A 23,495-nucleotide genomic window follows, 5' to 3' on the forward strand; every position below is an offset into this window, starting at 1 on the left:
GTGAGTCTGGCTAAGGGTTTGTCAATTTTGTTTATCTTCTCAAAGAACCAGCTCTTGGGCTGGCCCCGTGGCTTAGCAGTTAAGTGCGCGTGCTCCACTACTGGTGGCCCGGGTTCGGATCCCAGGCGCACACCAACGCACCACTTTTCCGACCATGCTGAGCCCGCGTCCCACATACAGCAACTAGAAGGGTGTGCAACTATGACATACAACTGTCTACTGGGGCTTTGGGGAGAAAGAGGAGGAGGACTGGCAATAGATGTTAGCTCAGAGCTGGTCTTCCTCAGCAAAATGAGGAGGATTGGCATGGATGTTCCCTCAGGGCTGAACTTCCTCACAAAAGAAAAAAAAAAAAAAGAACCAGCTCTTTGTGTCATTGATCCTTTCTACTGTTTTTTTAATTTCAATTTCATTTATTTCTCCTCTGATTTTTATTAATTTCCTCCTTCTGCTGACTTTAGGCTTTGTTTGTTCTTCTTTTTCTAATTCTGTTAGGCGTAGTTTGAGGTTGCTTATTTGCGCTTTTTCTTGTTTAAGGTGGGCCTGTATTGCTATGAGTTTCCCTCTCAGCACCACTTTTGCTCCATCCCATATGAGTTGGTACAATGTATTTTCATTTTCATTTGTCTCCAGATATGCTTTGATTTCTCCTTTAATTTCATCAATGATCCATTGGCTGTTTAGTAGCATGTTGTTGAGTCTTCACAGCTTTGTCACTTTCCTGGTTTTTTCCTTGTAGTTGATTTCTAACTTCATGGCATTGTGGTCTGAAAAGATGCTTGTTATGCTTTCAATCTTCTTATTTTTATATAAGCATGCCTTGTTTCCCAACATATGGTCTATTCTTGAGAATGTTCCATGTGCGCTTGAGAAGAATGTGTAATCTGCTGTGTTTGGATGGTGTGTTCTGTATATGTCTGTTAAGTCCGTCTCATCTAGTTTTTCATTTAGGTCCATTATTTCCTTATTTCTTTTCTGTCTGGATGATCTGTCCAGTGATGAGAGTGGAGTGTTAAGATCCCCTACTATTATTGTGTTGTTGGTAATATCTCCTTTTAGGTTTGTTAATAGTTGCTTTATGTACCTTGGTGCTCCTGTATTGGGTGCATATGTATTTAAAAGTGATATGTCTTCTTGGTGGAGTGTCCCTTTTGTCGTTATATATTGCCCCTCTTTGTCTCTCATCACCTGTTTTATCTTGAAGTCAACTTTGTCTGATATAAGTATGGCAACACCTGCTTTCTTTTGTTTGCCGTTAGCTTGGAGTATTGTCTTCCATCCTCTCATTCTGAGCCTGTTTTTGTCTTGAGAGCTGAGATATGTTTCCTGGTGGCAGCATATTGTTGGGTCTTGTTTTTTAATCCATCCTGCCACTCTGTGTCTTTTGATTGGAGAGTTCAGTTCATTTACATTTAGGGTAATTGTTGATATATGAGGGCTTCTTGTTATTTTATTGCTCTTTTTCTGGTTCTTTTGCATTTCTTTTGTTTCTCATCCCGTGTGTTTCAGACTACCAATTCGGTTTCATAGTTTTGTATGGCAGTTCTCTTACTTTTCTCTTTCTTTATCATGTGTGATTCTGTTCTGATTATTTGGTTAGTTGTTACCATGAGGTTTGTCTGAAAAATCTTGTGGATGTGATAGTCCATTTTTTGATTGCCTCTTATTCCCTTCAACTAAGTCAATTCGATCCCTTTCCTCTTCTCTGTTATTGTTGTCACATCTTATTCCTTCTTGTGTTGTGAGTTAGTGTTTAGCATGATGAGGTTACATTTATGGTTGGTGCTTGCCTTCCCTAGATCTTTGGTTTTATAATTAAGTGTTTGGTAGAGGACTGCAGTTTTTCTGGTTTTGTCAACCTATTTTCCTTCTCGTTCCAAACTTTGAATCACGTTTCTCTTTTTTTCCTCAAGGATGAGGACCTTCTTGAGCAGTTCTTGTAGTGAGGGTCTTGTGGCAATGAACTCCCTTAGCTTTTGTTTATCTGGGATAGTTATTGTTTCTCCATCATATCTGAAGGATATTTTAGCTGGACAGAGTATTCTTGGCTGTAAGTTATTGTTTTTCAGAGTTTTGAATATATCGTTCCACTCTCTGCTAGCCTGTCATGTTTCTGTCGAGAAATCAGCTGAGAGCCTGATAGGAAATCCTTTGTATGTTATTATTATTATTATTTTTTTGTCTAGCTGCCCTTAATATTTTTTCTTTGTCATTGACTTTTACCAGCTTTACTACTATACACCTTGGAGAGGGTCTTTTCGTGTTGATATATTTAGGAGAGCTATTGATTTCATTCACTGGTATTTCCAGCTCCTTCCCCAGGTTTGGGAAGTTCTCAGATATTATTTCTTTGTACAAGTTCTGTGCTCCTTTTTCCCTCTCTTCTCCCTCTTGAATACCTATAATCTTTATGTTGGATTTCCTAATTGAGTCGGATATTTCTTGGAGAGTTTCTTTGTTTCTTTTTAGTCTTAGTTCTCTTTCCTCCTCCATCTGGAGCTTTTCTGCATTGCTTTCCTCAATATTACTAATTCTTTCCTCCATATTGTCAGCTCTGATGCTTAAGGCTTCCAGATTTGTCTTTATCTCCTCTATTGTGTTTTTCATCCCTGATATTTCTGATTGGTTTTTTTTTTTACAGTTTCAGTCTCTTTTGTGAAGAAACTCCTGATTTGACTGAATTGTCTTTCTGTGTTTTCTTGTATTTCAAAAAGCTTTTTTATGATGGCTATTTTGAATTCTCTGTCATTAAGGTTATACATTTCTGTGCTTTCCAGGTTGACTTCTGGGTGCTTGTCATTTTCCTTTTGGTCTGGAGAGTTGATATATTTTTGCATGGTGCCTGTCGGTGTTGGCTTACTTTTCCTCATAGTGAAAATATATGGTCACAGTTTCCTCTTGCTGCTGCTGGGTAGGGGTCAAGGGCTGTGTATTCTGGCCCGCCTGAATACGCAGGCACTCTCGTCAGCCCCTGGCTGATCTAAGGCATAGCTGAGTGGAGGCTGCGTGGGAACATCTGGAGCTGGAGCATGGGAACAGCTGAGACTGGAGCACAGCTGGGCTGAAGCACCTGGGGCTCAGGTGCAAGTGGGTTGAAGCAGCTGCAGCTCAAGTGGCAGTGGGCCAGAGAAGCAGGGGCTGGAGTGCTGCTGGGCAGTAGAAGCTGGATCTGGAGTGGGCTGGGCTGAAGAAGGAATAGCTGGAGCGCCGCTGGGCCAAACAACCTGCAACTGTAGTGCACTGGGCCAAAGACGGAAGAGCTGGAGTGCCACTGGGCCAAAGAAGCTGGAACTGGTGTGTGCTGGGCCAAAGAAACTGGAACTGGAGTGGGCTGGGCCAAAGAAGCTGGAACTGTACTGCGCTGAGCTGAAGAAGGAAGAGCTGGAGTCCCGCTGGGCCAAAGAAGCTGGAACTGGAGTTCGCTGGGCCGAAGAAGGAGGAACTGGGGCGCTGCTGGGCCAAAGAAGCTGGAACTGGAGTGCGATGGGCCGAAGTTGCTGGCGCCCAGTAAGCTGGAACCTGAGCACAGGCCAAGCCAGAGCTGCTGGAGCCAGGGGTCGGCGGCACGGTCCAGCCGAAGGAGCTGGGGCCGTGGCATGGGTAAGCCGGGGAAGCTGGGGCCGTGGCATGGGGAAGCTGGGGAAGCTGGGGCCGTGGTGAGGTCCAGCCAGAGCAGCTGGGGCTATGGTGTGGTGGGGCCTGAGCTGCCGCTGCCTCTGGTGCAGGGGCACAGGCTCGCCCCACTGCTAGTTGGGCCCGGGCACCTGGGGGCAGCTGCCTGTGGGGGTGGGGCGGTCACGCTGCCCCTGCTAGTGGGGCCCAGGTGCATGAGGGCTGCTGCCTCTGGGGACAGGGCTCAGCTGAAGCACTTGTTGGGCCAGCTGGGTGGGAGAGGGGTGCTTACTTTCGCCTCCCTGATCTCAGGTTTCTCGCCTCGCTGTCACTCTCTGTTCTTCTGTGGGGCTAGCTTGTTGAAACTACCCTGCAACAGTTCCGCTCCCTCCATAGGGGGATCCCCTCGGGCTGTGAGGGGTCTTGGAGAGCGCCAGTTTTCACGCAGCAAGCCGCCCCTCCCCCTTCTCTGAGAGCCGCATGGTCTCAGTCTCTGGGTCGCAGTCCTTGGGGAAGGAAAGGAGCTCCTCTTACCTCCTTCCATGTCCTCTGGGGATTCCAGCACCTCTGTCCTCGGTTGTACGGCTGCCTGGGTGCCTCAGATGTCCCCTGTGTCGTGTGAATAGCTTCTGTTGGAACATGAATGTCCTTTTTGTTGTGTCTTAGAGGGGGAGAGTTCAATGGGGGAAGCTCACTCTGCTGTGATGCTGACATCACTCCTAAACTTTCTATTTTAGCTGGTTTTCTTTGATACACTTCAGCCGGGGAAGAGGGAGGCACTGCCTCATTATTGCCCAGTGGAGGTAGAAGTCCAGGTTCCCACTTGGCCTCTGTTGACACCCAAGGAGTGGGGGCTGCTGTTACTCCTGGGCAGAGGTGTGAGTTCATATCTACTACATCTCCACTGACATATTCCTGCCTGGGAGGAGTAGGAATACCTCTACAAACACTGTAGGGTGGAGAGTGAGGTTGGAGGGCGAGGGGGGCCTTCTTATTGCTGTGTGGTGGTGGAAGTCCTGACTCTCCACTAGGCCTCCCTTGACAATTCTCAGGGGAGGATCCATCCCTGTCTCCACTGACACGGTGGAGGGGAGACTTTGTTACTGCCTGCTGGGGGTGAAAGCCCTTCCTCCCTCCTTGGCTTTCTCTGACACCTTCCACAGGGGCAGGGGAGGTTGTGAGGGTAGAAATCTCAACTCACCATTCAGCCTTTGCTGCCATGAGTGGCAGTGGCGCCACGGTTTTTTCTGTGGACTTTCGAGTAGTGATTATTGTCTAAAATTTTCCTATCTTGCTAGGCTGCCCCTTTATTTTCTAGACTGTTTTGGCTAGAGAACACGGGCTTTTGTTGTCTGTGACTGTTGGCATTTCCAGATTGCCAGTTTCTGCAGCTCCAAGTTTGGACATATGAGGCAAAAAGAAAATCCAGGAAACTTACCATTTGTGTGATTCTTTAGGTCCCAGTGTCCCTAACCAATTTGCCATCTTCTCTCCACCTTTTTTATGTTTGTGCAGGTGTGGATATAGTTGTATATGTATATATATAGCTTAGAGTTTTTAGTTGTACTTTTGTATTTATTGGAAGGTATAGGGAAAATTACGTCTGCTCCATCTTACGAAGGCACAAGTTATAGCTACATTTATTTTTGAAGGAAAACTTAGGCAAAACTATCTTTTTTCTTTAGGAAAACAAAAGATATGTTCTGGGTTTAGATATCTAAGTGATTAGTAGACTGAATTTTAGTGCTTGCATTCAGATAACCCAACTGTTTTGAAATCATAATTTTCATCACTACCCTACCCCTAACCCCTAGTCACATATTTATGTGTTTTAGAAAATGATACCTCTAGTAGCAGACAAGTTCTGCTGTCTAGTATCATTAATTTATTCAGCTTCTAATTCCTTTTAAATAGTCCTTAATAGGTATCCACTCCTTGTTATAATCTATCTATGCCTGATACTTCTTACTTATTTCTAGAAATTAAATTTTTTCAAGTACTTGAGTTCATTAAATGATAAGTGAAGTATTTCAACAACAATTTCAAGTATTTCAATGAAATATATATTTCATGTATTTCAATAATATATGAAATCATTTAAGATACTTCTCTATAATTTAAGCTTTTTTTCCCTAGAAAGTCCTGATTTTAATAAATGTCCGTTTTCTTTTTTTCCTTTTACACAAAAGACTAAAAGCCACTTAGCTCAATTTCACACACACACAAAAAGTAACTTTGGAGAATAGAGAAGACACCAAGAATGCACTGGTCATTGTATGCCAATTTTAACAGTTTAACCACATATAAAAGTTTGTGCAAGCACATATGTACAGAGAAATCCCTTTCTAATGAATTCTCACAGAACAGGAAGAAAAGATGGTATTGCGGAGTTTGGCCTTATGTCAATTGCTTTCAGTATGGATGGTTTCCAGTAAGAATCTGAATGCTTTCACATCCCCCAGGTGTTACTTCAGTGTACGTGCACATGAGTGTACAGTTTATAGTTAACGTATTTTGAGTCAATTCCATTCTTTCCTTTCCCACACATGAACCATGATTTTGTAAAAAGAAAAGATAAAATTCCCTAAAAACTTCTTACTAGAAGAATTTTGATTCTGATCTAAAGTGTGTTTTTTTCTTTGTGTGTATGTGTTTAAAATGCTTAGAATTCTTGAAGAGCACCCCTCTGCCTGCTTAGCTGTTCCTCAGGATAAAATGCTTTTTTTTTTTAATAAAAAGCATTAAATAATTTAAAGGTAATTTCTGTGTATTTACTAAGGAAAATCTTTTATTTGAAGGGAGAATACTAAGCTTTTCTGCTGTCAGAAGTAAGTTGTTGGATTGGGGTGCATTGTAAGTGATACCTCTAGTTTGTGCCATCATCCTTGAGAAAATGATTTTTTTTAACTTGTGTGTAATAACATCTAAGATTTAAAAAAAAAAAAAAAAAGCCTGTATTTTCTGTTACAGGTGAAGAAATTTAGTGTCACTTCTCTTTTTCATGGCCTTCTGTATCTGTAAAATTTTAATTATGTACTCATCAACCCAGATAACCTAAACCATAGACAAAACCCTGTGGTAAATACTCTCTGATTTCTAGAATAACAGAGAACACCTGCCTACATTTTCTTCTTTCCTTAGATACGATGGTGAGTCTCACTGGATCCAGCTAATATTCCCCTTAAACATTCTGGTTGCTTTTCAGAATGTAGGGCTTCTGTTTCTTTGAGAACCGATACAACTGAGAGAAATGATCCTTGTGATGTTAAAACTGAACTAGGGTTACTTTAGGTTTATTGCAAGGCTGAGGAAATATGTGTTAGAAAGTGAGGCGGTGATCAGGAATAAAGTCTTAATTGCACTTTGTTTTAGAACAGTTTAATTTCAGACATTGGTTTGGGTCAGTATAGGCAAGTTGGCCTACAAGATATTTCATTCCTGGAACTTAAGTTCCTCACCTAATTTTAGGAATGGCTTTGGGGATCTGACTCTGACTTTTTCACCCCAGTGTACTGCAGTCACACACCATGGCCTTGCCAGAAAACAGAACAGCTCTGAAAAATTAGGAATGTAATAGAAATTCTTATAAAAAATGTGTTTTAATTTAAAAATGCTGAATATATCTTTATCCTCATGTTAATATTTGTTTGAAGAGAGAAAGTGTAGGCTGTTATCCTCCAGAGTTTAAAGTTAAAGTCTGCATGGCATAGAGGAAAGTGTTGGATGTACATGATAATCAGGATTAACCATTAAGATTAATATATTCTTTCTGGTGGCTGAGAAGAAATATCTTCAGCTCAGTGAAACCTATTAACTATGCTTGAAAATCCTCACAGCTGTATTGTGTTATAGAAGCAAGGCATCCCACACAGCCATTCTGAGAATTTAGGAATGATCATAATGAGATGGAAGAGACTAGGCTCCTGCAAACAAGCAGATAGACAATTTAGTGTGCATTTGATTTTTCTTTGCTTTCTACCAAGAGAAGAAAAAAGTAGAGTTTTGGTAGGAAGTACAGAATATGTTGAAAGAACTGGATCCTAAGAGCTTAATGCCTTCAATGGTGATATATCTGAGTACTCTTGAGATAAGAGAATAAAATTACATGAAGCCTTTTAAAAAAGAAAAATCCACTGATCACTAAAATAAGTATATGAATATCTGCAATCAAAAGTTCTCGTTTTCATATTTAAATCCATTTTTATATGAGGAAATCAAAGAAGAAACTTTATAAATGCTTATAAATCAGGATCCCTGGATTTCGAGGTTCTTTTTGAAACTAAGTAGCAGCAATTATGTCTTTATTTGGGTTAAAACTCTGCTAGTTAGTGAAAATGTCTATTTTCTTTCCTCTTGGCTGACATAACTCACTGTGGTAATGCTGGATTTTTCGTAGTCATGAGAAATTCTGTTTACTAAGTATATCTATTTTTAATTAATGCAAATGGAAAAGTATATTATTTAATAAAGATAAATTTGATAGAAAAAACTTTCAAAATATGAAGTTCACTGCTGGAAAAATAATAAAATATAGTCCTAAATGGTAGGAAAAGTGGGAACTACTAACCTGTTTTCCCTTTGTACCAACCGTGGAAAATAGATTCTTAAATTCAACAGACATATATTAAGGATCTTATATATGCTGGCAATTTTATTAGGAACCGGATTGCAACAAAGGTGAATGAGTCTTTGTCCCAGCCCTCATAAACTCACAATCTATTGGAAGAAAAGATTTGTAAACAGATTATTAGAATCTGACAGAGGTTTCAGATAACACTGAAACGCTTTTGTTTTAAGCCTAAAGATGCTGGATAAGCTTTAAGATGCTGGATAAGCTTTAACCACTTCTCAAAATTTGTGATGCATGATTGAGCTCATTGAAAGAAAGGAAAATCTTCAGGTGTCGGAATCCAGGAGGGGGTTGAAAGGCAGAGATGAGGTGTTGAACTAATGCAGCAGCAGCCCTGGGAAGTTATAACTAGTTATGACCCAGTTATGACTAGGAGCTTTGGTTTTAGTGCTTACACAGGGAAAGGAGATGAGACATTAGGATTACAAGAGGTGAGGAGTTGGAACTGAACCTCTGCTGTAGGATAAGACAGTGAAAGGAGTGTAATACAAGGGAAAGCAAGACTAATTCAGTCAAACCTTTACCGCTGGTGAATGACAAAGGAGCTTTTCTGTGCCGTGACTCTGGGAAGAAACCCAAAGTCTCCTATAAGATATCAAAACTCTGAAGCCTGTACCTCCTGCACATTTAGAGTACAAATTTATACTGCCACTTGGTGTGGGAAGTTCCTACCTGAAATATTAGTATAAAATTTATCCCAGACTTATATGCCCCTTTAGAGCCTAGCAGAAACAATCACGGTATCAACAGCACAAACTTCACAATGATCCCATAGAAAAAAATAAGTGCCCCTTAAGATGAGGAAGATGAAACAAACAGGAAGATTACCTCTCTAAAGACTTGAGATCATAGAGGAGCAACATTTTTAAAAGATTTTAAAACAACTAAAGAGATAAAGTATAAGGATCATAAGGAAAGAACAGTGGATGCAGTATAGCGTGGTAGTTAAGAGTATGGGCTCTGAAAATTAAGACAAATGTCAGACTACAGAAGAGAAATTGCAACTTACATCACAAAGAACTAATATCCCTAATAAAAAGCATTCCTAAAAACTGAGAAGAAAATAACAGTTTAATAGGGGGAAAAACAGTCAGAAGGTATGAATAGAAGATCATAGGGAAGAAATGTAGATAGTCTTTAAACATATGAAAAGATGCTCAGCCTCACTCATAGTAAGGTAAAGGCAAACTTAGGTACCATTTGTCGAAAATCAAGAGTTTAACAGCATACTCAGTTGACAAGGCTGTGTAGATCAGGCATTCTTAATACTCTACTGGTGGGAGTGCAAAATGTGCACCTCCTATAGAGGGAATTTGGCAATACTGGTAAAATTACTTGTCTATGCTTTGACTTTTTGACCCAGAAGCTTCACTTCTAGGAATCCATCGCAGAGATACATCTTCAGAAATACACAATAACATACGTACAAGATAATTCAGTATTCGCTATTGTAATTTTTGCTACAGTATCGTAATAGCAATAGGTTAGAAGTAACCCAGATGTCCAACAATGAGATACTGGTTGAATCAGTTATAGTATATCCAGTACTCTGCAGCTGTAGAAAGGAATGAAAAAGATCTCCATTGATATGGAGTGTTTTCTAGAATATATTATTAAATGAAAAAGCAAGATGCAGAATAGTATATTTAATATTCTACTTTTTATGTAAGAAAGGTGGGTAAATGGATAAATGTTTGTAAGAGTGTATATTTGCTTATAATTGCATAAATAAGTAATATAAAGATAAATCAAAGTTTTACCCAAAAAAATTCCATACAAAAAAGGAAAGGAACAGGATAGAAGAGACAGGAATGGAAGCCAGCCTTCTCTGAATGTACCTAGTTATCTAGTTTTGGCTCTAGAATCATATGAATGTTTTACATAATCAAAAATAAAATCGGATTAGAAAGGGGGGAAAAAGCAATTCTTGAAATTCAAAAACAAACTGAAATAAATGAATCTAATTATATATTAAATTGTTGACATGGCCACATGGAGCAAAGAATTATTTAAACTAACCTTATATAATAGAGATTTTTCTCTGTACATCCTCAGTAGAAAATACTCCAATGACAAGTGAAAAAAAAAAGCAAAGAAATTTTAAAGTTCATCCTGCCGGCATATTGATAGTAACTGTACTGGTCTTGGTGTTTTCAAAGAATTATATTGATAGATAAAGCAAATAACAAGTAGTTATGTTATTATTGTTAGGAACCAAGATTTTTCAGCATAGGAGGAAAAAAATCAAAAGGATACAAAGAAGTTAAGTAAAAACTTATTCTTCAAAATTAAGATCTAGAATCTTAAATCTGTATTGAAAATATTATTGTTAATTTATAAATTTCTCCCTCTTTAAGAGGAAAAAGTAAATGTTTCCTGGCTCTTACTGAAACGGCCTAGTAAGCAGCAGTGAATACCTAGCACCCACATTGTGGTTTCCCACTGAACTGAATGAGCTCTTTGGAAAAATGGCTGATTCCAGATCCGGGACAAGAAATGTACAAGATGAACTTAGCACCTCTTTGCCAGAAAGCAAGAGTAATAAAGACCATGTCAAAAGGACAAAGAAACCCTAATACCATATGAAAAACCCACAGGATGATTTCCACATTTATTAATGGAAATTATTTTGTATTTAACTTTTTTCCTCATCTATTAGAGCTATTTTGTTACCCTGAAATTCCATTCATAAGAAGGCAAAAAAAATATGAGAGCGTGTGTGTGTTTAATGAGTTGATGCCCTAGCAAACTTCAGTGATGACAAATTAGTTTTGCTGTCTTTTCTTCTATTTTTTTCTTTTCTTCTTTTATTGTGAAATTTTTGTTGTACGTTATTGTTTGTCAGTCACCATATAAGTGCATCCCTCCACTCCTTGTGCCCACCCCCATCCCCCTAGCCCCTGGTAACTTTTCTTCTATTTTTTAAGAGCAAAAGCATTATTCACGTGACTGCACGTTAGTTTATTTTATTATTTATTTACTTATTTTAAGTACCTTTTATTTTATTTTATTTTATTTATTTATTTTATTTGTGAGGAAGATTAGCCCTGAGCTAACATCCAGTGCCAGTCCTCCTCTTTTTCCTGAGAAAGAGTGGCCCTGGGCTAACATCTGTGCCCATCTTCCTCTACTTTATATGGGACGCCACCACAGCATGGTTTGTCAAGTGGTGTGTCGGTCTGTGCCCGGGATCCGAACCTGCGAACTCTGGGCTGCCGAAGCGCAGCGCACAAACTTAACTGCTATGCCACCGGGCTGGCCCCTTAAGTACCTTTTAAACTCGTAATTCATTGATTATGTAACTCATCCATTTAAAGTATACAATTCCATGTTTTTTAGTAAATGCAGGGATATATAACCGTCACCACAAACTCCTAAATTTTTTTTAGTATCTATTTTTCTTTAGTATCATTCAGTCTCATATCTTTTTATATATGTAGTACTTTTCTTTTTAATTGAGATATATTTTGTGTGTGTGTGTGTGTGTGAGGAAGATCGGCCCTGGGCTAACATCTGTCAATCCTCCTCTTTTTTGCTGAGGAAGACTGGCCCTGGGCTAACATCCGTGCCCATCTTCCTCTACTTTATACGGGACGCCGCCACAGCATGGCTTGCCAAGCGGTGTGTCAGTGCACGCCCGGGATCCAAACCAGCGAACCCTGGGCCGCAGCAGCGGAGCACACGCACTTAACCGCTTGTGCCACTGGGCCGGCCCTTAATTGAGATATATTTGACACATACATTATGTAAGTTTAAGGTGTACAACATTTTGATTTGATACATTTATGTTGCAATGTGATTGCCATTGTAGCATTAGTATATTCAATATGTTTTAATAAATTGAAAGCATTATTGATTTTGATACTTAACTTCTTCATATTCAGCTATTCTTTCTTTACCCCTGGCCTTGCAACTACTAATCTACTTTCTGTCTCTGTAGATTTGCCTGTTCTAGGCATTTCATATGAATAGAATCATATGATATGTGCCCTTTGTGTGGGTTATTTTACTTAGCATAATATTTTCAATTTAAATCTGTTTGTAGTATGTATCAGTACTTCATTCCTTTTTATGGCTGAATAATATTCCACTATGGATAAATCACATTTTACTTATCCATTTATAAGTTGTTGGATAAATGGGTTATTTCTCCTTTTTGCTATAATAAATAATGCTGCTATGAACATTCATGTACAATTTTTTGTGTGGAAATATGTTTTCAATTATCTTGGATATATACCTAGGAGTGGAATTGCTAGGTCACATGGCAACTCTATGTTTAACCTTTTGAGGAACTGCCAAACTGTTTTCCAAAGAGCTGTACTGTTTTGCAATCCCACTAGCATTATATAAGCATTCCTCCACATTCTCACCAATACTTATTATTGTCTTTCTTTTTTATTATAGCCATCTTTGTGGGTGTGGTTTCTCATAATGGTTTTGATTTGCGTTTTCCTAATCACTAATAATGTTGAACATCTTTTCGTATGCCTATTGGTTATTTGTATATCTTTGGAGAAATGTCGATTCAAATCCTTTACTCATTTTTTAATTGAGTTGTTGTTTTCTTGTTGAGTTTTAAGGGTTCTGGATACACATCCTTTATCAGATATATGATTTGTGAATATTTTCTCCCATTCTGTGGGTTGTCTTTTCACTTTCTTGATGGTATAGTTTGCACTATAAAGTTATTTAATTTTCATGTAGTCTAATTTATTTGGCATTTTCTTTTGCCACTTGTGCTCTTTGGTGTCATATTTCAGAAATCATTGCATAACTCAAGGTCATGAATAGTTACCCGTCTTTTCTTAAAGGAGTTTTATAGTTTTCGCTATTACATTTAGGTTTATGATCCATTTTGAATTCATTCTTTTATATGTTATTTTTTTGCATGTGTGTGTCCATTTGTTCCAACACTGTTTGTTGAAAAGAGTATTTTTTCCTCCGTTAAATTGTCTTGGTACCCTTGTCCAAAACTGACTGACTGTGAACGTTCAAGTTTGTTTCTGGACTCTCAGTTCTGTTCCATTGATCTGTTTTTCTATGCTTAGTATGCTGTCTTATTACTGTAAGCTTTGTAGTAACTTTTGAAATCAGGAAGTATGAGTCCTCCAACTTTGTTTTCCTGTCTCAAGATTTTTGTGGCTATTTTTGTATTATTTCTTACAACTGCATGTGAATCTACAATTATCTCAAATTTAAAAACTTTTTTAAAAAGGAAGAAATACTCTAGCAAATAAAGAGAAGGGAAGATAAAGGAAACAAGTAGAGCAGTATAATGATGGTTTTTGAAGAGAGACATGGATCTATGGGGGTTGTTTCTGTTTTCTTCTTTTGTGTATGTTTAGAAATTCTCAATATAAAATACAACATTTTTAGTTGTAAAAAAGAGTACAGGCTCTGAAGCTAAACTGTTTGTATTCGAGTTCCAGCCCTGTGACTTATTTGTCACGTGAACTTTTACCACGTTATTTAGTTTCTCTGTACTCCAGTTTCTTCATCTATAAAATTGGGATGATAATTGTACCTACTTCATGTTGTTGCTATGAGGATTAATTTAATTAAGTTACCTAAAGCTCTTAGAACAGTGCTTGGCACATAGGAGAAAAAATAGGCTATTAAAAAACTATATGTAGATTTGCCAAATAATCAATATACAACGAAACAAAAAATCTAGTCATTCAGTTACAAACTTAATGGACAAATTAGTGGACATCTGAAAAGAAAATTAATGATTTGGAAGGAAACACTGCAGAAATTACCCAAAATACAGCACAGAGAGATAAAACAGGATAGAAAATAGGAAAGAGAGATTAAGAGACATGGAAGAGAGACTGAAAAGGTACAACATTCATTTGATAGGAGTTTTGAGGAATATCGCAGAGAAAATTCAGAAGAGACAATATTAGAATGGATAAAAACATATTTCCAGAATTGGTGAAAATCATGAATCTTCAGACTGAAGAGGCGCTACAAGTCTTGAGAAAGATCAATATTTACACACAGAAATATTTTAGTGAAACTATAGATCATCAAAGAGAAAGATGTGTTAACAAGCAACCAGAGAGAACAGATAACCTACAAAGATACAAGAATTTGTCAACAGATTCAATAGAATCAATAAAAGGCATAAGAGAGTGGGGTAACAAATATCTTCAAAGTGATAAGGAATAATAAATGCAAATTTAAAATTCTGCACCCAAAATATGGATAAAATAATACTTTCAAACGCTTGAGTTTATCATTTATGCTCATTAAAAATGAACTACTTCAGTGAGAAAGAAATTAGATGAGATACCAGAAACAATGCTGGGGAGTGGGGAGAATGCATATATAAGCAAATCTAAATGAGCGTTGAACATAATACATAATTCAATACCAGTGACAAATTTGATGAGAGATTAAAAACAGAGTGACAGAAACAATAAATGGTAAGTAGGACCAGTGGGAATATTATATAAAATCTTTGTATTGTAGAGGAAGGAGAATAGAGATATGATAACTTTTGACTTGTCAACTATATATGCTAATATTACAGGTAAGCAGTAAAGTGATAGAAATAGAATGCAAAACTTCAAAATAAGGAAAAGAATGAATAAAAATTTTGTTGATCCATTCACTAGAAGTTAGGAAAGAGAGGTGTTGGGATAAATACATGTGTTACCAAAAATAATGTTAAAAATATATCTAAATATATCAGTAATACATTAAATGTAAGAAAGTTACATTTTTTTGATGACAGATGGAAGAATACAAAATCCAGCTATAGGCTATTTTTAAGTTCAGCCAATAGTCTTTAAAATGTAAGCTCCATGAGAGCAGGGACTTTGTTCATTTATCGCAGCACCTAGAACAATGTCAGACACCTAATATTTGTTGAATGAATGAATATGCTATTTTTGAGAAACCCCTAAAATAAAATGATACAGAATGAAAAAGAGTAAAATAGGTTTGTAAAAGGTATGCTGGGCAGACACTACCCAAATAAAGCCAGTAGAGCTCTATGATTATTGGACAAAGTAGGCTTTAAAGCAGAAAAGCAATATTAGGTATAAAAATATTCAATGTATATTTACAAAAGGAATAATTTACCTAAAAGGTATAATCAAAGAACATATGTGATATTTACCAAAGAAGCTCTATGGACCTAAGAACATAGCTGGAAAAAAGAAATTTACAAGTTCACAATCATATTGAGAAACTGAACAGATCAAACAGATGAAAAAACTAAAAAGGATATAAAAGATACAATTAACAGTCTTTATCTCTGAGTACATATAGAGCCCTGTACCCAACAATTATAAAATATATATTCTTTAAAAGCACACATGAAACATCTATAAAAAGTGATTCTATACTAAATCTTAGAATAAGTCTAACAAATGCTTATGAATTTATGCTGTTCTGAGCAAGTTCTCTGAATACAGTAAAATTAGAAATCAATAATAACAATATACCAACTGAATTCTATACATTTGGAAATTTTAAAGCTCATTTTTTTTTTTTTTTTTTGGGAGGAGATCAGCCCTGAGCTAACATCCGCCAATCCTCCTCTTTTTTTGCTGAGGAAGACGGCCCTGGGCTAACATCTGTGCCTATCTTTCTCCACTTTATATGGGACGCCGCCACAGCATGGCTTACCAAGCAATGCGTCGGTGCGCGCCCGGGATCCGAACCAGCGAACCCCGGGCCGCCGCAGCGGAGCGTGCGCACTTAACCTCTTGCGCCACCGGGCCGGCCCCTAAAGCTCATTTTTAAATAATCATGAGTCAAATTATAAATCCTAAGGGAAAATGCAAAATATTTGGAACAACAGTGAAAAATTATATATCAAAATTTGTGGGATGCTGCTAAAGCAGTTCTTAGGGAAAAATTTATACCCTTACATGCATATTTTAGAAGATTAAAAGTTAGTGAGCTAAGCATCCCTCAAGAAATTAGAAAAATAACATCAAAGTAAGTCGTCCACCCCCCAAAAAGAAGAAAGGAAATAAAGGCAGAAATGAATGAAAAGAAAAACAAAGAAACCATATAGAAGATTAACAAAGCTGATTTATGGAGGAGACTTACAAAATAGACAGAATTTAGTGACTTAAATTGGATATCAAAGATAGGGGGACAGATTGTTCAAGAAATAAGAGACCAGATACAGATAAACAGTATTTGGGAAGGGAAAAGGAGACACATCTACAGCTACAAAAGAGACCTTTAAAATCATAGAAAAATAGGATGAACTTTATGCCAATATGTAACTTACCAAACCTGAGTAGTCCTTGGAACCAACAAATTTAAGTCAGTTTAAAATCTTCCTACTAGTAGGTACAAAGCTTAGTTGTTTTTAGAGGTTTATTCCACCAAACATCAAACAGCAAATAATTCCTATCTTTTAACAGTTGTTCCAAAAGAATACAATGAAAGGAAAGTTTCCTGACTCATTTCATGAGTTAGCATAACTTTGATGCTAAAACTAGAGACAATACAAAAAAGCCAGTATTACTTTATGAATATAGATACAAAAATTCTAAATAGAACATTAGCAAATTCAGCAATGTGTAAAAATATTACACTATTACTAGATACAGTTTATCTCAGGAATTTAGGGATGGTTTAATATTTAGATTTAAAGTGAAGGAGAAAAATAGGATAATCTCAATATATTATAAAAAGCCTTGAGAAAATGAGACTGGAATGGTAGGATGTGGTCAGACAGTGAAGGGCCTTGCTCTGTTATTCACTGTGAGGACTGGACTCTGGTGGCTGCTTGCTGACAGTGGATATATGTATATTTCTTTTGATCAGGACAGCGTCAGGATCAAATTTGCTATTGGAAGGTAACTGTGACAACAATTTAAGAGAAGCAACAAAATAGTACACCAGTTGTAATGCAGATGAAATGGTGCAATTAATTACAGAGGAAATATTTAGAAACAGAATCAATAGGACTTTGTGGCTTGATTGGATATAGACATTAGTGGAAAAGGAGTCGTTAGGAATGATTCTGAGAATTTTAGATTGAGCAACTCGGTGAAAAAAGACTACATTCATACAGATAAGAAATACCAAGCAGAGAGTTATACCTGGAATGGTGAGAAGACCTGGGGAAGGAAAGGGGAGCTCACAGTGCTCTCTGCATGGTGATGTATTTGACATAATGCTGTCCTCTATGTGTCTCTTCATTATGAAGATGTGACTCTGATCACAAGAAACAAAGTAAAGGAAATCATAGAACAGTTTGGAAGAACAACTTATTCATAAGGAGCCTCACAAAATGCCTCTATAATATTCATATTTGTCACAAGTATAATAATTTTAACAGTGATTTAGTCTGATGTCTCTTTAGGTCTCTACTGAAAGATTAAGAAACCGTTTTAGGCTGGTAAACAGAGCCTGCAACTATAACTCTTAGATGTTTTCCAAATAGTGAGAATATATATACACATGTCATTATTTCCGTAAGCCTTAGAAATAATAGAGTGGGTACAAATACTATATATGAATACATTTGACTTTTCCATATCAAATAGGAATAAATTTTTCTAACAGCTGTATACATTTTTTAGTGTCAATATTTTTCATTGTTCTCTATTTAAATTAAGTAGAAGTCCACTAGACATATGGATGTTCTTATGCATTCTCACCCCTCTTTACCTTTCTATGAAACCAGGTGTGTGTCCTAGGGGCCTGTACTTTCTAACCATTCCAGCTATATGACCAAACAAATTTAGGCTTTTTACCTTATGGGAAAAGCTGTTATCTGGAGGAAGAGTGATATATAACATAATGATACTTAATTTTGACAATTCAAATTTGTCAGGTTTTCATATGTGCAAGATTATTCTTAACAACATTGTAACAGCAGAACATTAGAAATAATCTAAATGTGCATCAGCAAATCAGCAAAGAAAATGAGGCAGCTCTTTGTTTACTGATATGGAAGGTTCTTCAAGATCTAGTTCGGTGGGAAAAAATAGCACAGAACAGTGAATAGAGTATGCTACCATTTGTTGGACAGAAAAGTGTATGTGTGCATGTGTGTGTATGCACACTTATGTAACCATGGAATGTCAGGAAATCTTTGGAAATATACCCAAGAAACTGGTAACTGTGGTAGCCCTTTGGAGAGAAACTGTCAAGAGTAGAAGGTAGACTTACTTTTACTGTTACAAACTCTTGTACCATATAAATGTACAAAAATATTCAAAATAATAATAAAGTTTTTAAAAACAACATGACAATAATGAGAGTTGGTCAGCTTTTGAGTTGCTACAGCTGAGATTCTTCATGGTTTCATTTTTCTTGGTGCATGATAGAAAGTATATGCAGGATAATAAGTTTCAAGATTTCATCAATAAATGAAAAATACTAATCAGGCCCAAAATTAAACTACCAAACTGATTTATTTAAAAATCAAAACAAAATCAGTAGAAGACACACTTTTCTATTATAGATTTTACAGTCCATTTGAGAAAATAAAATGGGATGTAAAGGTAATCTGTCTGTGACAGCTGTTGGGCTAAATTCAACAGTTATTTCTTCTAATCTTGTTGCTGTCCCCTCTGCCCCACTGCTTTATGTGAGTTCTTCCCAAAGCTGTTCAACCAATGGAAAAGGAGCTTTCCCAGCTAGAAAGATAATCTTCAGTCAAGTGTATATAAAAAGACAAACACATAGAACAACTCAAGAATATTTAATGACTAATTTATATTTTTTCATGAATCAAAGTTTATAATAAAGCTCAAAGGTAATTTGTTGAGATTTTGTTCAATTTATAACCAACACTGAATCTGACCACCTAATTGGAATTGATAGAGATTATTCTTTTTTTCATTTTGTATATCAAATACCAATATAACAAATTAAAATGTAATTAAAATTCACTATAATAAAATTATTTCCAAGATTTAACAAACGTATGTGGAAATAATTTTAATACTTTCTTAAAGATAATTATAATTGGAAATAACCCAAATTAGTTAAGGTTAAGATTTATTTGTGATATGTTTTCTAAAATTTTCAGAAAAATTTCAGAATATGTCTAAGGATTATTATTTCTAAAACTTATTTAGGCAGGTTAATAGCATTATCACAAACCAAAAAGCAAAGATCAGTAAACAACCAAATAACTCTGCTTGGATTTCAAACCTTTTCTTCTAAGGCCTGGGTTTGGATAACTAACATATACTGTTTCTTAGCTTAAATAAGTATTTTTCTGTGAAATATAGTTTCTGTAACACCTTGTTTGGGCATTGACATCTTAATCTTAGAAGAAAGGATTAACAGAATAAACCATGAACTTCTTTTCCTCTGGGAGAGTGTGCATGCCTATACACATAGATATGTGTTTACAGCTAAAGAAGTTTATTTCAGCAAGTTTCTTCCTTTCTTTTTTTTTTCCTTCCTTCGTTCAGGCAATGTTATTCCTTATGTCATTGGGACCAGGGGAGTTCAACTATCTGCACAGGCACATGGTGTGGTTCAAGAAGGAAAATATTTAGATATAAAGTACTTTTCATGTCAGTAAAACATAAAGGACTTACTCCTTTTGCTTGTTGGTCTTATCTTAACAAGAACGTAGTGCAAGAGCTCCTTAAGATCAGAGAGTCATTTATACAATCTGTATGATTGTATAATGCTCTGTGAGCTGTCAGATATTTAATGCTCAACTTCATGACTATACGGGGAAACAGACTTCACACCCAATTTCTGAATACTAGACCTAGTAACACTAAACTTTGAAAATCTTCATGTCTTTTAGAAATGGAGAGGTAAGTTTTTATGACTATTTCTTCATTCGCTTGCACAGATCAAATAAGTAATCTTTGGTCTTAATCTGTCTACTGTGATCAGTTCCTTCAGGAGGATTTCATACTCATTCCTAAGAAGTACTTGAAATACATTCTGCCTTGAAACTAGATTTGTGTGTGCTTTATTAGTACTTCTTTTTAAGTTTTTAAACTTACAGAAGGTATCAGGTATTAAAGGTTTAAGTGTGTCATGTTCTAAGAAAGTAACTAGCCAAGTATCCTTTCACTGCACATTCCTGTTAAAGTCGACATAGGAAAGTTTCTTAACCACAGGAATGACGTGCAAGTGCTCTGCTCACTTTCTGAGTACACCTCTTTGCCCTTTCTGCTCTCCTTCCCTCTTTCTCAAGAACTGCTATGTAGAAGACTTTCCATTTGTCATGCAATATCATGTGACATAAGAAAAATTACCCTACATATTTTCAAAGTCACTGTAAGTCATCTCAGAAAAGAGAAATTTGATATCACAGACAATTTTTTTCTTTGCTATCATTATATACGGGAGAGAGGAACTGGCGTAGAAATGTGCATATATTATTAGATAAAAATGTAAAGAACCTAAATGCCCAACAATATGGGACTAACTAAACATCCATTCAACTGAATACTATGCAGCCAGTTAAAATTAGATTTTAGAATAATATTTAGTGACCAAAAAAAAATGTTCATAGTGATGGTAACAGCTAAAATTTATTGGGTGTAGATTTTATGTGCTTGTATTAACTCGGTTGGTTAATCCTCACAACAGTCTTGTGGGGAGAAAGTATTGTTATCCTCATTTTAGAAGTGAGGAAACTGAGGCTCAGGCATTTAAGTAGCTTGCTCAAGCTTAGATAGCTGGTAAGAGGCAGAACTGAAATTCAGACCCAAGCAATTTGGCTCTAGAGCCCTTGCATAGGCATCATTATATGCAAAAATACCACAAATCTCTGTAAGCTTTTTTATGGAACTAGACAAAATATTTTTAATTCATCTAGAAAAGAAAATGTGTTAAAGATACCCAATCAAATTTTGACAAAGCAGAATTGGTGGAGGGGAAGGACAGCATGTCCTCCTACCAGATATCAAAATATACTATAAGATACAGTAATTTTTAAAATACCATATTGTAGCAGAAATAGAGGACAAGTCAGAAGAGCATGCTACTTTTTATTTTCATAGAGAAGAGGCTGCATGGATACACCTCAATATTAATACTGATTATCACTGATTATAGGGATTTACAGGTGATTTTTCTTTTTTTATTTTTATTTTTCAGATTATCTACAGCGAACGTTTTAAATCATACAATGTTAGCAAGTTTATTTTTAGTGCTCTTAAAATTTCAAATTTTAACAATACTTTATTAGTCGATACTTTATTAGTCGATATATATTGCTATTTGATTTTATGCGTAATGTAACCTGTGTTTTATGAATTGCCTGCTCTGCAAAGTGAATTCTCTAATTCTCTCTCTATATATATAAATTCATTTATTCAGAGCTTAAATTAACCAATCACACACAATCCAGTCCTCCTTGTTGGTAAATGTGGAGAAAAGGCAGTGGGGTAATAATCCTCTTCTAGCCTAGGGTTGAGGAGAAAGATTTCAGAATCTGTGACTTATTTTCGAAACCTGAATTGTTTATTAATGGTATAAAGAAAACTATTGAATTTTATATACATAGCTTCTTTATGATCACCTTACTAAACTTTATTGTAAGTTGTAATAATTTTTCAGTTGATTCTCTTGGATTTTCTAGGTATATAATCATTTCATTTACAGATAATGATAACTTTTTTCTCCAATATTTATGGTCTCTGTGTTATATAACATCCCCAAAAATGAAATAGTTGTTAAAAAGGATAAGTAGTTGTTATAGTAACAACATGGATAGATGAGTCCAATATATTAAAGTGAAAAAATAGAGTTATAGAGTCCTATCCTTTGTATAGTATAATCCAGTCTTTAGACACTTAAAGACTTTAAGTACTTTAAACACTTTAAAAAGCAAACACTGCATAAAGTGCTTAATTTGGGGAGATTACTTCTCCCCCCAGAATTCCTGTACCAATTTAGGTGCCTGTCTTAGTTTGCTCAGACTACCATAATAAAATACTATAGATGGGATGGCTTAAACAGTAGAAATTTGTTTTCTCACATTTCTGGAGGCTAGAAAGTCCAGGATCACTGTGCTGGCTGTTTCAGTTCCTTGTGAGAGCTCTCTTCCTGGCTTGCAGAAGCTGCCTTCTCATGGTGTCCTCACACGGCAGAGAGAGAGAGAATGGGCTCTCTTTTCCTCTTACAAGACCACAGTCCTATCAGATTAGGGCCCACCCTTATGACCTCATTTAACATTAATTACCTCTGAAAGACTGTCTCCAGATACAGTCACATTGGGGATTAGGGCTTCAACATGAATTTTTTGGGGGGACACAGTTCAGTTCATGGCAGTGCCTAAACTTTTGCCCTAATATTCTCAGAAATCCTGTGTTTAATTTATTTTATTTCAGACAAGATTAGTTTTGTCCTTTCTTATGACGTTCTTAAGGCATTTGTTACTTTACAGCATATCAGAAATTTTATCTAAACTTAACCTTATGAATCATTTCCTCTTAGACACAAAATCGAATGAAGCTAATGGCTGATAACTATGAGGATGACCACTTCAAATCCTCCCATTCCAATCAAACCAATCATAAACCCTCCCCAGACCAGGTAAGACTGCTCTTGAATGTTTTATAAAAACTAGTATGCTTTTATTTTGGTGTATTTTGTACTAGCATGTTACAAATTCTGGGGTATAAGTTAGAAAAATAAAAATAATCAGTTTCTGAAAATTCCTTCACTTTTTTTTAAAACACAGATTCACTTTCTATATAGGAAGGTGATGGATGATTCTGAATATTTTAAGAGGAGATATTCAAAAGATTTGAGGACAATAAAGAATCTTTGAATTGGGTTGCGAAAAAAAAGTTTAATCTTCTCAGAGATACATTCTAATTTGTAACTGTCCTGCTTTCCTTATTAAAGAAACAATGCCTTATTAGAAAAACAAGACTCTTTCCTTGTGATCTCAATGAGGCACAACTCAGTGTTGAGGTAATTATTGTTTAATTGCAATTTTAAAATCTCTGCTCATCACCTATTAAACGTGAAGATTGAAACTTAGTTTCTTCATTCCCACTTCCTTGGTGGATCCCTCCAGAATATGTCATTCTCAAGGAAAATTGTTGCCTTCAGCTTCTCGTCAATGCAAAAGAGGCATTGATGAGTCTGAAGGGAACCGTATTCAACTCCAGTTTTTTGGAAAAAGGGAACTCTCCCAAGATCTTGAAAATGATGGATGGGGAGAGTAGTGACCAGATTACCTCATATCCCATTGCCAAAAATCAGATTTCAACATCTCCATCACACTCAATTTTAAAATATGTAGCTGAGGAAAAAAAGTGATAGTAAGTAATTACAG

At 36.4% G+C, this 23,495-nt stretch overlaps 1 protein-coding gene across 11 annotated transcripts in view; it reads left to right on the forward strand.

Moving 5' to 3' along the window:
* Positions 1 to 23,495, forward strand: part of ERC1 (ELKS/RAB6-interacting/CAST family member 1) — a 544,778-nt gene that overhangs the window by 433,255 nt on the left and 88,028 nt on the right. For all 11 annotated transcript variants that reach the window (XM_058559107.1, XM_058559106.1, XM_058559105.1 and 8 more), the window contains one exon: positions 22,646 to 22,744. In XM_058559107.1, coding sequence (XP_058415090.1) covers positions 22,646 to 22,744 — 99 coding nt within the window. The remainder of the gene's footprint in view (positions 1 to 22,645; positions 22,745 to 23,495) is intronic.

Source organism: Diceros bicornis, chromosome 17, assembly GCF_020826845.1.
Source record: "Diceros bicornis minor isolate mBicDic1 chromosome 17, mDicBic1.mat.cur, whole genome shotgun sequence".
In the NCBI taxonomy this organism is placed as follows: Eukaryota; Metazoa; Chordata; class Mammalia; order Perissodactyla; family Rhinocerotidae; genus Diceros; species Diceros bicornis.